Source organism: Hylobates moloch, unplaced genomic scaffold (assembly GCF_009828535.3).
Source record: "Hylobates moloch isolate HMO894 unplaced genomic scaffold, HMol_V3 SCAFFOLD_1, whole genome shotgun sequence".
NCBI lineage: Eukaryota > Metazoa > Chordata > Mammalia > Primates > Hylobatidae > Hylobates > Hylobates moloch.
In genome coordinates, this window is record NW_026652276.1 from 95,328,143 (window position 1) to 95,340,368 (window position 12,226).

At 53.8% G+C, this 12,226-nt stretch overlaps 1 protein-coding gene across 1 annotated transcript in view; it reads left to right on the top strand.

Annotated features, from left to right (window-relative positions):
- FOXK1 (forkhead box K1) overlaps positions 1 to 9,293 on the top strand; it is a 61,667-nt gene extending 52,374 nt beyond the window's left edge. The window contains exon 9 of the mRNA XM_058442297.1: positions 447 to 9,293. Coding sequence (XP_058298280.1) covers positions 447 to 727 — 281 coding nt within the window. The 3' untranslated portion in view covers positions 728 to 9,293. The remainder of the gene's footprint in view (positions 1 to 446) is intronic.
- Positions 9,294 to 12,226: the final 2,933 nt, after the last annotated feature.

Below are 12,226 nucleotides of genomic sequence, written 5' to 3' on the forward strand. Positions count from 1 at the left end.
AAAAGGGGGTGGGAAATAAAAGAGGGTGGAAGGAAAACCCAGATCTGCCCACTCTCTGGAGCTCACATTCCATGGGGTGAGGCAGGAGGTCGAAGGAAGGAGGAGAGTTGGGGTGCTGGGGTGCCAGGGCACCGGGCGGGGTGTCAGTTGGGTGGCTCAGGGCGGTGCATCTGTGTAAAGGAGTGGGGCAAGCCATTGATGTCCAGCAGGATCCAGACAGCAACGAGAGGGGCCTCCACCCGACAGGCTGGAGCCAGCAGAGACGGGGCAGATGAGGTGGGGAGAGGAGGCCCGCATGGAGCAGAGCGAGGGGAGCCGGCCTGCCTGGCAGGGGTGCACTGACTTCCGGTTCCTGCTTGGCAGCTTAGCCCCTGTGTAGGGGACTTGAAAAAAACAGCTGGGTCCTAACCGGACCCCAGAGTGACCCTCTTTTTCCTCCATTCCAGCCCTCACCAGCCCTTTGCAGCTCCTTGCAACCCAAGCGAGTTCGTCCGCGCCAGTGGTGGTCACCCGGGTGTGTGAGGTGGGGCCCAAGGAGCCAGCAGCGGCCGTCGCGGCCACGGCCACCACCACCCCAGCCACTGCCACCACCGCCTCTGCCTCCGCCTCTTCCACTGGAGAGCCCGAGGTCAAAAGGTCCCGGGTGGAGGAGCCCAGTGGGGCTGTGACCACACCGGCCGGAGTGATCGCAGCCACCGGCCCCCAGGGGCCAGGCACCGGGGAGTGAGATCACCTGCAACGCGGGGGAGTGGGACTCACCCAGCGGCGACCCCGAAGCTGGACCCGGCAGCTCAGGCGGCCGCACCCACAGACGGAGGAGAACAGCCCGCGGCGGCTTGCGGGCATCAGCGGCACCTGGACACACCCAGCCCTTTCTATTTTATCGCCTGCCTTCCTGTGGTTTAAAACAAAAACACATAAACAAGTTCAGACAACTGATTGTATGATTCTGGGAATTCTTTGCTTTCATTTCCTTCTCCCTCGGCACCACCTCCTCTCCCCAGGCCTCCCTGTCGGGCATGGGTAGGAGGTTGGAGCTCAGCATCTCGAGGAATGTGTCAAGACAGCCCCTCTGCTCCGCGCTGCACGGCCAGCCGCCTTTGTCTGGGAGGACAGACAGAAACGCAGCAAGGCACACACCAAGGCTGCCGGGGAAGCCCGGGCAACGGACGGATGCCTGTTGGGGAAGCCAGGAACTGCCGAGCCACGGACTGCCTAACAGCCTCTCCGCCCAGAATGTGACATAGAGAGTGTTGGCATTAACGCGGGGGGTGTCCGATTTCACTTCAGACCCCAAGTTTTTCTTTGTTTAAACATGAAATTCAGACTTCATTGTACACCTGAGGCAAACACAAAAGGGATCATGTATTTTTGAGGATTTCACCTGTTGACGGTCTGATGACTGGCCGTAGGTCTGGGGTTCCCGCTGGGTTTAATCCCCTCGAAGAGTAAACCTGCCGCTCTGTCTGATAACTTCAAGTAACAGCAGCGGCTTCCTGGGTTGGCGTTCGCGGTGGAAGGTTCCTAGGATGAAAGATGGCCCTGGATCCGCCGGCCGCAGACATCGCACTCCCGGGGACAGTCGGGGCCGCTGCTCTGCAGACCAGACCTTCCCGAATTCTCCCGTGGCTCCAATGTCCCGGTGCTGACGGCCACACAGGGACCTAACAGTGCCAAACGTCATCTGCTCCAGCTGCTTTTTCACCCAGTTACAGAGTCCTCACCACTCCCACATTGATCTGCTATTTTAAATTGGAACCATTTCTCCTGCCTGAAACTCCAGGGCCCCTCCCTGGGCCTTCCGTGAGCAGAAGGAGACCCCACCCCAGCAGCAGTGGCGAGCAGGCCTGTGCCTCCACGCCCAGCCCCCGCCAATGCGACTGGTTTTGTTTGCCACACGGTGAGAACCGGAGGACGAGATGCTCCAGCCAGTTGGATGGCTCTGGGGTCCCTGAGGAAGCCCCTCCTGCACTTCCATTAAGATGGCCAGTGGTGCCTGGATCTTTGTCAACGAGCAGCGTTGAGCCAGAGCTGTCTAATGCTAAGCCCAGCTCGGGAAGGAGAGAGGAGTCCTTCAGTGTGTCTTGGAGATGCACAGTGCGTCCTCGTAAAGGTCAGCTGTCAGTTTTGCTGGCCGCCCCGGCGCTGGCTCTCCTGTCCAGGACCACAACGAGAAACAGCGACAGCTTCGACGCAGAGCTCCGGAAGTGCCTGAGGAGCAGTGGTTCTTGGAAATCGCCCATCCTCCGCGTCACAGCCTCTCACCAGCAAAGCAGCCTCCGCCCAGGCCCTGGCGGGAGAGCCGCAGAGGGACCCAGGTGCCTGGAAGGCATTTGAGGGAGGTGGCTGGGCAGGTGTCTCCCTGAAGAAGAAGGGAGAACAGTTTTCAAAGTGATTCCGAGGCAGTGCGGGAGGACACACGTGCTGTGCAGTGGAGTGGGGTCGCCCGTGGCCGCCTCAGAGTCCCCGTCCCCCAGGACAAGTGCAGAACCTCTGTGGGCCCCCTCCTTCCACCTAGATAGAGAAAACCCCTGTTTGGTTTCCTTCCCCTGTTCCGTTGTTTTTGTAAGCCGCCCACATTGAGTCGTTTCTATGGCACTAACCTTTCCGTGGGAAATAAGCTCTTTGTGGAAGTCCGTACCTGTTGCCCTGGGTGAGGTTTCAGAGAAATGGGGGCAGGATGAACACAGCCGGCCGTCCTGGGTGCAGTTCCGTCCATGGAGGGTGAGAGATTGCGCCCCGTTCCACACTTGTGGCGCCTGCTGTTGTCTGTGGGCCTTTTCTTTCCGTGGTGCCTGGTGTGTGCGTGCATGGCACGAGAGAATGGGGTGTGGTGGTTGGAGATGGCTCCCTGACACCAGTGCCTGTGTGGCCTGAGCCGGCACCCTCCCAGGAGTGCCCGTCACGGGGGGCCTCTGTGATTACCTGCTGCTACTCTCTCCCCCGTGGTGACTGTATGTCCCCAGGGCTGCCTGTGGCCACCCTGATGGAGGACCTCTGTTTGCTTCTGGGCCACTGCAGGTTGGCCTTCTCATACAAGCTGATGTCTGCAGGGAGCGCCGCGTGCTGGGATTGCACCACGTGTTGGTCACAAAGCGAGGTCACCTTTTGGCCTGGTCTGCTCAGGCTGGCCCTGACCCACTTGCTTTCCTAGATTTTGAGACGAAGCGCATTCTTCTTCTTAGCGGTAGTGTTCTCTGATTTCACTGCTTCATTGCCAAGGGCGTGGAAAGGGGGTGGTGGATGGAGCCGGGGGGTGGTGAGCACAGGACCCTTGGGCTGCATTCTGCCGCGTGGGGTTCCACACTGTCTAGCTTCTGCGGGGACTGCAAAGAGGGATAGAGGGACGTGGTCCTGGGGTGGGCTCAGACTCGGAGCAGGGCAGGCAGAGGAGGGCAAGGAGAGGAGGCCTGGGTCCTGGATCCACTGCTCTGGGCTCATAACCATGAGATTTTGAAAGAGTTTTTGGTCATCTGAGCACGTACCATGCCTGGCTCATGCCGGAACTTGTCTTGGAACCGGTAGCCAGAGGCCCAGGAAGGGACAGGGCCCAAAAGGGTTGCATGTCCTGGCCACGAAGCCCTCCCGGTGTGCCCTGAGCCAGCCCAGCAAGCGCCTCCCAGCCAGGTGCTTTCGCAGAAGCAAGAGCACAGGCCAGGGGGACCGGGAGAGCCTCAGCCCCCAGCCTGGGCGGCCTGTGACCCTGAGCCGTGTGGAGCCAGGACCCAAGAATCTTCTCTAGGTTCTCAAGGGTGAGCTGACCCGAGCAATGTGCAGGAATGTGGAGAGCAAAAGTAGCTTGATTCCAGCCCTGTTCTGGGGGTCACTGCGGAGGCAGGTCACCAGGGGCTGGGGGCACGGTCCACAGCGGAGAGAACAGCAGGTCACAGTGGTGGCTTTGGGAAGGGCCCCTCCTGCTTTGCCCTGTTCGGAAAGGGGCTCCCTCAGAGCCCCTGGGCCCAGTAACCCGCTTCTCTCTCCTGATGCCTGGTGGATAAATTGCCAGGTTTGTCAAATACAAGAAAACACCCGCTTTGGCTAGGAGGTAAGTCCCAAAAAGAATGTCTTAAGTAGAGCACAGGCATCCACCGAGGCCATTTGGTGGCCCTTGGGAAGTGGGGAAGCAGGGCCTGAGCGTCCCCAGGCTGCTAGGGCAGCAGCTGGCTTAGGCACACTCTCTCGTGCCAGCGTCTGCCACCAGCCCAGTGTCCATGGAGCAGCGGGGCCAGAGGAGCTCAGGGAGACCTGGCTGTCTAGGGCATGGTGCCCGGCATCCCGCTGTGTGCCCATCCTCAGCCACTTGTGTCTTTCTTTCCATGTGGAAGTTCTCCCGGTGACACCTGCCCTCCGTTGAGGGTGGAATCTGTCACTTATGCCTTTGAGGGACCCAGATGGACCATCCCTCTTCTGCTTTCTTTCTACATTCCTAAAAACCTCAACGTTAATCCCTCACCAGTCGGACCGAATACGGCCTCATGGTTCTGCAGCGCCCTGGTCTTCTCCTACTGGCTTCACGCTAGAGGGCGCCATGTACTCTGGGTGAAATGAGACGCTGGTGTGGGGTCCCCATGCAGATACCCTCGGGTCCCTATCCAGAGACCCTCGAGGCAGTGCTGGGAAGACACCCATGTGTGTCTCACACCTGCCGCGCCTCAGTTTCCTTCCCAAGGTCTGCTGGGTCCTCTTTGGGATTTGCTGTTTATTTGTATTTCCCTTTTCTTTAAGAACCATGCTAAGTGAAAAAGGTGGGAATGAATTTGAGTTGCTGAGTGTTCCCTGCTCCTAGGTACCACGCTTTGTGCTTCTCGATCAGGAAGGAGATGGATTTGGTGGAGCTGGGCCAGGACGGGGTCTTCACCCTGCCCCCTCCAGACTGCCGGAGCCCCAAGAAGTTTTGAGCCCAGCTGGGCCTCGCCTCCCCAACTCCTGGGTCCGTTTTCTGTACTGGTTTGAGATCACAGGCATCATTCAGCGAATGCTCTTGTGTCCTCTAAATAAAGAGGGCCCTCCCTGGAACACCTCCAGGGAGCTGGGACGCTCCAGAAAGCCCCGGGTGAGGGCTCCGTCTTGAGAGAGAGAAATCCCTTCTTTGGGCGAGTTCAGGAGGCGGAGGAAGCTTTTCCTTGGCTTTGAAATCAGTGTTTTTATAGAGACAAAGAACAGACCTCATTGGGAAAAATGAAAATGTCATGGAACACGGGGAGGTGTTGGAGAAGAAAGAATTTTCCCCTTCGCTTTCAGAGCTGGCGGGAGTGCAGGCTGTTTTGCTTCAGAAGCCTCACATTCTGCTTTGCCCTTGAGTGACTTAATGCGGGATGAGGAACTGTTGACCTCTCTAGAGAGGACACCCCAAGTCCATCCTGGGCTCCTCCTCACCCCTCTGAGAAAGTCCCCCTAAAAAAGTCTTTAGAATCACCAGCGTGCCGCCTCATGTTTCAGGACAGAATCGCGCGCTCCTCACGCTGGAATAAGTTACAAAACATGATTGTAAAGTTCTTTGCAAGTGCAGAGCCCCAGAATGCTGGATGGAGGCCTCCTCGGCCCTGCGGGCGGCCTGGCTGCAGTAGGTCTGCTGTAAGGAGCGACCCCGGGGACTGCATCACACTCCTGATGAAAACGTGTTTACCCACAGCCTCGCCTCGAGCCTCCTTGACAATACCGCTGCCTCGAAGCAATATTATTTAACGAGAATACTTTACATTGCTCACATGTGCTGCTATGAAGACAGAATTAATCTGTAGACGGGACTCAGCTCCGGAGGTTCCTGGGTAATGTATTTTGGCTCTTGGAAATAAGGGTAGAATTTAGAATATAACAAATAGTCTCTCGCCCGGTTCTGTCCCTTATTTTTAGATTGTTTTCCTGCATGTTACAATTTCCTTTTCTTTTCAAACTTCCTTTCTCCAGGTCTGTTTTTCAGTGCTCAGGACACGGTTTTCATCACATACTTACTGTTTTTCTGTTGGGTTTTGATACGAAAAGCTGCTACATTTAGTGACCAGAGGAAGGGTTTGGAATCTGTGCTTTGGAGGGGATCTCGGTGGATACCGCGGCCCCTTGCAGGGTGGCGAGCTGGGTCCGTGCCTCGAGAAGGGGTCCTTTCCCACGCCGTGCGGCTTAAATTCTGTCGGAGTTGAATCCGTGGAAAGGATTGTCCCATTAGAGCTGCTGCGTCCTTTCCTCTGTCCTCCCTGTCACCCAAACCCCGAAGTCACAGCTGCTTGGAAGAGTGGGATTTTGGGGATACAACCACACACATTTCCCTCTGAACTGAAATTTTAAAAATAGACCCATTTCACTGACTTCCTTTAGGGAAAATAGTTTCAGTCTTGGGTTGTCTTTTGAGCCCACGGGCATGGGACCCTGTCTCTGCTGGGCTTTTCCGGCCCCGTCCCAGCTCCTCCTCAGGCAGAGGCTGCAGCCCTCAGCTCTGCGCTGGATGGAACATTTCAGCCCCCTCCTGGAAGGTAGACAGGGTGGAGGGCCCAGGGCTAGGCCTGCCATGCGCCATGACCAGGGGTGCTACCTGGGGGTGTGAAGCTGGGCTGGCTTTTCCTGGAGGTGGGTGAGAAGGCTCTCTGGGCAAAACAGAATCAGAAGGCCACGAGAGAGGGGGGAGCGGGGAGAGTGGCGAGGAGGATTCGTCTCTGACTGATGAACTTCTTCATGCCTGTCTGTCACATCCAAGTCTGTGCCAGCTGCTGGGAGGTCGGACTCCTGCTCTGAGAAACAGCCCAGTCCTTGGAGAATGAAACCCTGAGGGTCAGTGAGTGGAGGCCTTCCCTCGGGGCCAGCCATTCCCAGGAGGCCTGAGTGTGACCCGGAAGCTCTGCGGGTCACCAAGACCGGCATTTTCTTTGTATTTTTGTGCAGGGCTGAAGTGAGCATTCCTCCTCTGAATTGGTGAGCCTTTGGGATTTTTTTGTTTCTTTTACTCATCCTAATGGCTGGTTTGGGCTGCTCAGAGTATCAGAGAATATTACTAAGAGGGCAGTCAGTTTATTTTTAGGCATCTTTCTTTCTGTCCAGGGAGAAACTCCTAAGAAGAATCTTAGTCACTCTTTGCACCTGCCGTGTCATTCTTGCCATGGGGAAAATGCGTTGAAAAGAAAAATACCGGGGCCAGGGAGAAGCCGTGAATGTATTTATTTGCTTTGGTGAAGCTGCTGAACACTGGCTGCAGAGGACCCCCCACCCCCATCCCGCTCCAGGCCCCAGTGACCCAGTTGCGTCTTAGGTTCCATCCTCCAGATTTCAGTCAACCAGAGGCTGCCAAAGGTAACTAAAGAGGTCTCCAAGTCACTCTGTCACCTTTTTTTTTTTTTTGAGATGGAGTCTCGCTGTATCGCCCAGGCTGGAGTGCAGTGGCCCAATCTCCGCTCACTGCAGCCTCTGCCTCCCAGGTTCAATCGATTCTCCTGCTTCAGCCTCCCAAGTAGCTGGGATTACAGGCACCTGCCACCACACCCGGCTAATTTTTGTATTTCTAATAGAGATGAGAGTTTCACCATGTTGGCCAGGCTGGTCTCGAACTCCTGACCTCAGGTGATCCGCCCACCTCAACCTCCCAAAGTGCTGGGATTATAGGCGTGAGCCACCGCGCCTGGCCTCTGTTACTTTTTTTGCTCCTTACCCAGTTTTTTTTTTTTTGAGAGTGAGACTACAGTGGGAAGACTTCTAGTTGGTTATTCCTTATCTTGGATTCTTTTTTCTGGAATCGTTTGCTCATTTGGTGGTTTGCCCTGTGTCAGACACGGCAAAAAGAGTGCAGGACGGCTGGGGCCAGGGGAAGTGAAGCGGCTTCAATCCGGGCTGACAGCCAAGAAGCGTTTTCCTCCCTTCGGTGACAGGACCTGCCCCTCCGAGTCTAGAGTTAAAAGCAGCTTCTAGAACTGGCCCCTAAGTTTCCAAATGTGTTGGCTAAGCTGAAATGAGATCTGTGACTCTGAATTAGAGGTTTTGTTTGTTTTTTTTTTCTCTGCATGAAGTTCACAGGCCTGTATGGATGTTAAATTGTGTCTGTAGCCTCTCAATCTCCAGGTTAACTGGTCCAGATTTTTTTTTTTAATCAGTAACAATGGGGATTTAAAATCAAATATTTGGCCAGGTGCAGTGGCTCATGCCTGTAATCCCAGCACTTTGGGAGGCCGAGGCGGGCGCATCACCTGAGGAGTTTGAGACCAGCCTGACCAACATGGTGAAATCCTGTCTCTACTAAAAATACAAAAAATTAGCCGGGTGTGGTGGCGTGTGCCTGTAATCCCAGCTACCAGGGAGGCTGAGGCACGAGAATCGCTTGAACCTGGGAGATGGAGGTTGCAGTGAGCGGAGATCACGCCACTGCACTGCAGCCTGGGCAACAGAGGGAGACTCTGCCTCAAAAATAAAAATCAAATCAAGTATTTTAAGTTTGGCCCTTCTTTCTTTCAAGAAAGGCTTTTTGGATACCTAGAATACCTTCATGTATGCGGCTTGATTTCTGTTTCAGGAAAAGGGGGGCGGGAGGAGAGACAACAGCCGTGTTCCACAGTCTGTCCTGAGATGTCGCTGAGTCTAGACACTTGGGCTGCATGTGCCCTGCAGATGACAAAGGCCAGCAGCTCAGCACACGTGCGGGAGGGGTTAAAGCCAATACTGAGTTTTTGTTCTTGTTGTTTTAATCTGAACGATTATTCTCCTGTAAAAATAATTTGGGAGGGGCGGGTGTTGTTTGGTGTGTGTGTGTGTGTGTGTATGTGTGTATGTGAGTGTATTTTTTTTTTTTTTTTACAGTGGCTGCCTGTCTAAAGTATTTTTCACAACATGTTTGATAATCAGTGCTTTAAAAAGCAGCAGTATCCTATAAAGTAGAAATGTCAGTTCTAGAGCATTGGATGTGAAGTTCTGGTCACGTCACCTTGCGTGTCTCACCCTGGAGGAGTGAAGGTGGGCGCCCAGGGTGGGGGGTGTGGCTGCACCCCAGCACCGGGAGGGGGCACGCATGACACCAGAGGAAGGGACAGCCCCACCCATGTCAACAGCAGGCGGCCTGTGTTTTCATTTCAAATGGGATACAGTATTTTTTTAATAAGGAGCCATACGTTTTTTTAAGAGTTTGAGATCTGAATGTGATTTCTAATTGTATCAGACGTTAATGTTTTAAAGCTATAACAAAGTTTAAAATTTCTACTTTTTGTTTTTCATTTATTTTAACTGTTCTTTTATCTATTAAATTGTTGTATGTGGATGGGGAAGTTTTGTTTCTCCTCTTAGCATTTGTTTCTATAACCAGAAATAAAATTCTATATTAAAGAAATGACCCTGAGGCTCCGGCGTGGTCCTTGCTCACAGGCGGCTGCTGAAGGCGGCGGACGGACAGACGGCCTGGACACACAGGCTCCTGGTCCCCTGGACACACAGGCACCGGCCCCGTGAACACACAGACACCAGGCCCCCTAGACACACAAACACCTGGCCCCTGGACACACAAACACCTGGCCCCTAGACATACAGGCTCCTGACCCCCTAGACATACAGGCTCCTGACCCCCTAGACATACAGGCTTCTGGCCCCCTGGACACACAGGCACCTGGCCCCCTGCTCGGGAGGCTGAAGGGTGGCTGCTGCTAAGGGAAACCGCCCATAGGTCCTGGGGATCCCGTTCCTGGCTCACACAAGAGACGCTTCTGCAGGTGCCTGTGGCTCCTGGACTCAGTGACCCCCCACCCACTGAGAGTGCTCTGAGCGAGGATGTTTGCAGCTCCAGAAATGTGAAGACAACATGTGTCTCCCCTCAGACATGGCAAAGGCAGAAACCAGCCGAGCCAACCCCCTGCTCCTGGTACACGCCCACAGCCTGGCTGGGGGGTACTTGCAGGTACTCGTTGCTGCCCCAGTAGCTCCTGGGAAACTGTGGGTCCTTCCTGCTGGCCCTTGGCTAGATGAGAACTTCTACCCATGTCCAAGATGGGTAGAAATGTACGTGGGTAGAAATTCTCAGGCCTTGCTTATTGTAGGTGTGGGGCCTGGGGGGTGGGGATGACATTGACTTTGGAACTACACAGACCTGGGTTCAAGTTCCCACTGTGTCCTTACCAGCTGTGGGACTTCAGCTTGCAATGCGCTCCACTTCTTCATGTGCAGCACAGGCACCCCCACCCCACAGGCCTGGCGCCCCGAAGCTCAGCTGCGATGCAATCAGCCACTGTCTCTTCTGAGAATCCCCCAGACTTATGAGACCCTTGGGTGTGTCTGTGTGACTACCTCCGACAGGAGACTTGATAGCGGTGCATGCTTGTCACATGTCTATCTTCTGTCAAGGTTCTGTAGTGTTTGCATGTGACTCACTCAGCTCAATAACCTGCATTTTTCCGATTGCACAGTTGCCCACAGTTGCAGCTAAAGTTTGACTGCTTCTCTGTTTTCCTTCAAGTTACTCCATTTCCATTGTAAGAGTCTAACATAACTTTAACAGATTAGTTCTAGTTTAAGATGTCAGCCCAGGCTGGGCGCGTTGGCTCACGCCTGTAATCCCAGCACATTGGGAGGCCAAGGCGGGTGGATCATTTGAGGTCAGCAGTTCAAGCCCAGCCTGGACAACATGGTAAAACCCCGTCTCTACTAAAAAAAAAATACAAAAAATTAACCAGGCATGGTGGCATGCACCTGTAATCCCAGTTACCTGGGAGGCTGAGGCAGGAGAATCGCTTGAACCCAGGAGGTGGACGTTGCAGTTAGCTGAGATCACGCCACTGCACTCCAGCCTGGGGGACAGAGCAAGACTCAGTCTCAAAAAAAAAAAAAAAAGAAAAACATTTCAGCCGAATAGCAAGCACGGGTGAGAAGCGTACGCAAGCTTCCTCCAGGGAGCTGCGTTGGCTAATTATTAATCGCATCTTTCCTTTTTAAGGTGGTGTCGCTGTGTTTGTTTGTTTGTTTGCTTGTTTAGAGACAGGGTCTTGCCATGTTGCCCAGGCTGGTCTTGAACTGGGCTCAAGCGATCCTCCTGCCTCGACCTCCCAGTGTTTGGATTACAGGCGTGAGCCACCGTGCCTGGCCTTTTTTGCTTTTGATTAGGACAACCATTTTTCACTAGTGAGACCTTAAAATAATATTTTACACTAATGTAAATATTTTGTAAGAAACAAGTCAAATATTACCCCTGGTAAAATTGCTTAAGGTCGTGTCTGTGTGGAGAGAGAGAGATTGAGATTCCTGGCACAGTTGGAATCGCAGTTAAAGTTATCTGCCCTGTGAACCTGGGTATCTATACAACAAAGAGGGGTGCATCTCTCAGAACCCCAGAAGACATACAATTGTGCACTGCAGCTCTATTTGTTATTGTCAAAATCTGGAAACCAACCAAATATTCATGGACGAACAAGAAAAGCTAAGTACGGTATGATTCCATTTGCATGAAGTATAAAAACAGGCAAAACTAATCTCTGGTGAAAAGAGAGACTAGCAGTTACTTCTGGGGGAGGGGAGTGGGCGTTGACTGGGAGGGGGCCACAGCGAGGAACCTCTGGGGAGCTGGAAATGGTCTAGGTCTTGAACTCAAACCATGGCAGGAACATTTACACCACAGAAATTGTCAAACACGAATCACCCCCCGACTTCCCACCGCTGCCAATGGAGCCGAGGCTTAAGACATTTGCCAATTTACCACTGATTTCTAGGAATGTAAAAAGTCGAGTTCATTTAAAATTTGTGCGCTTTGGTGTGGACGTTTTACCCTAGTAAACGTTAAACACTGGCAGTAGGCTTTCTATAGACTACCTGTCACCAGCTTTCCTTTGCCAGTCTTCAACCTGCGGCTCCAGGGGCACCCACCGCACTCCACCGACTCCCATCCACCGCTCACCATCCACCGATTCCCATCTCTTCATCCTCTGCACCAGGTGCCCTCAGACATCACTGGGCGCCCTAGGGCATCTCAAAGCCATGTTTGGAACTCCTGCAGGAAGCCCGCCCTCCCTCCTCCTTCCTTCCATCCATCCAGGGGTCTTCTCGGGGCTTATCCCTTCAAGGCCTAACCTTGACCCACCCTGATTCCCACCCTCTACCCTATTCCCCAGAACCTTCAGCAGTGCCTAGCGCAGCTAGGACTCAATCATCGCTTGTCCACTGAATGAATGACTCTTGGCACAAATTTCCTCGTCCTTTTCTGCCCCAGACAGACACCCTACAAACATGAAGTTACCCGTGATTTTTCCACTTTCTTTCTCCTGCCTGCAAATTCATCAAT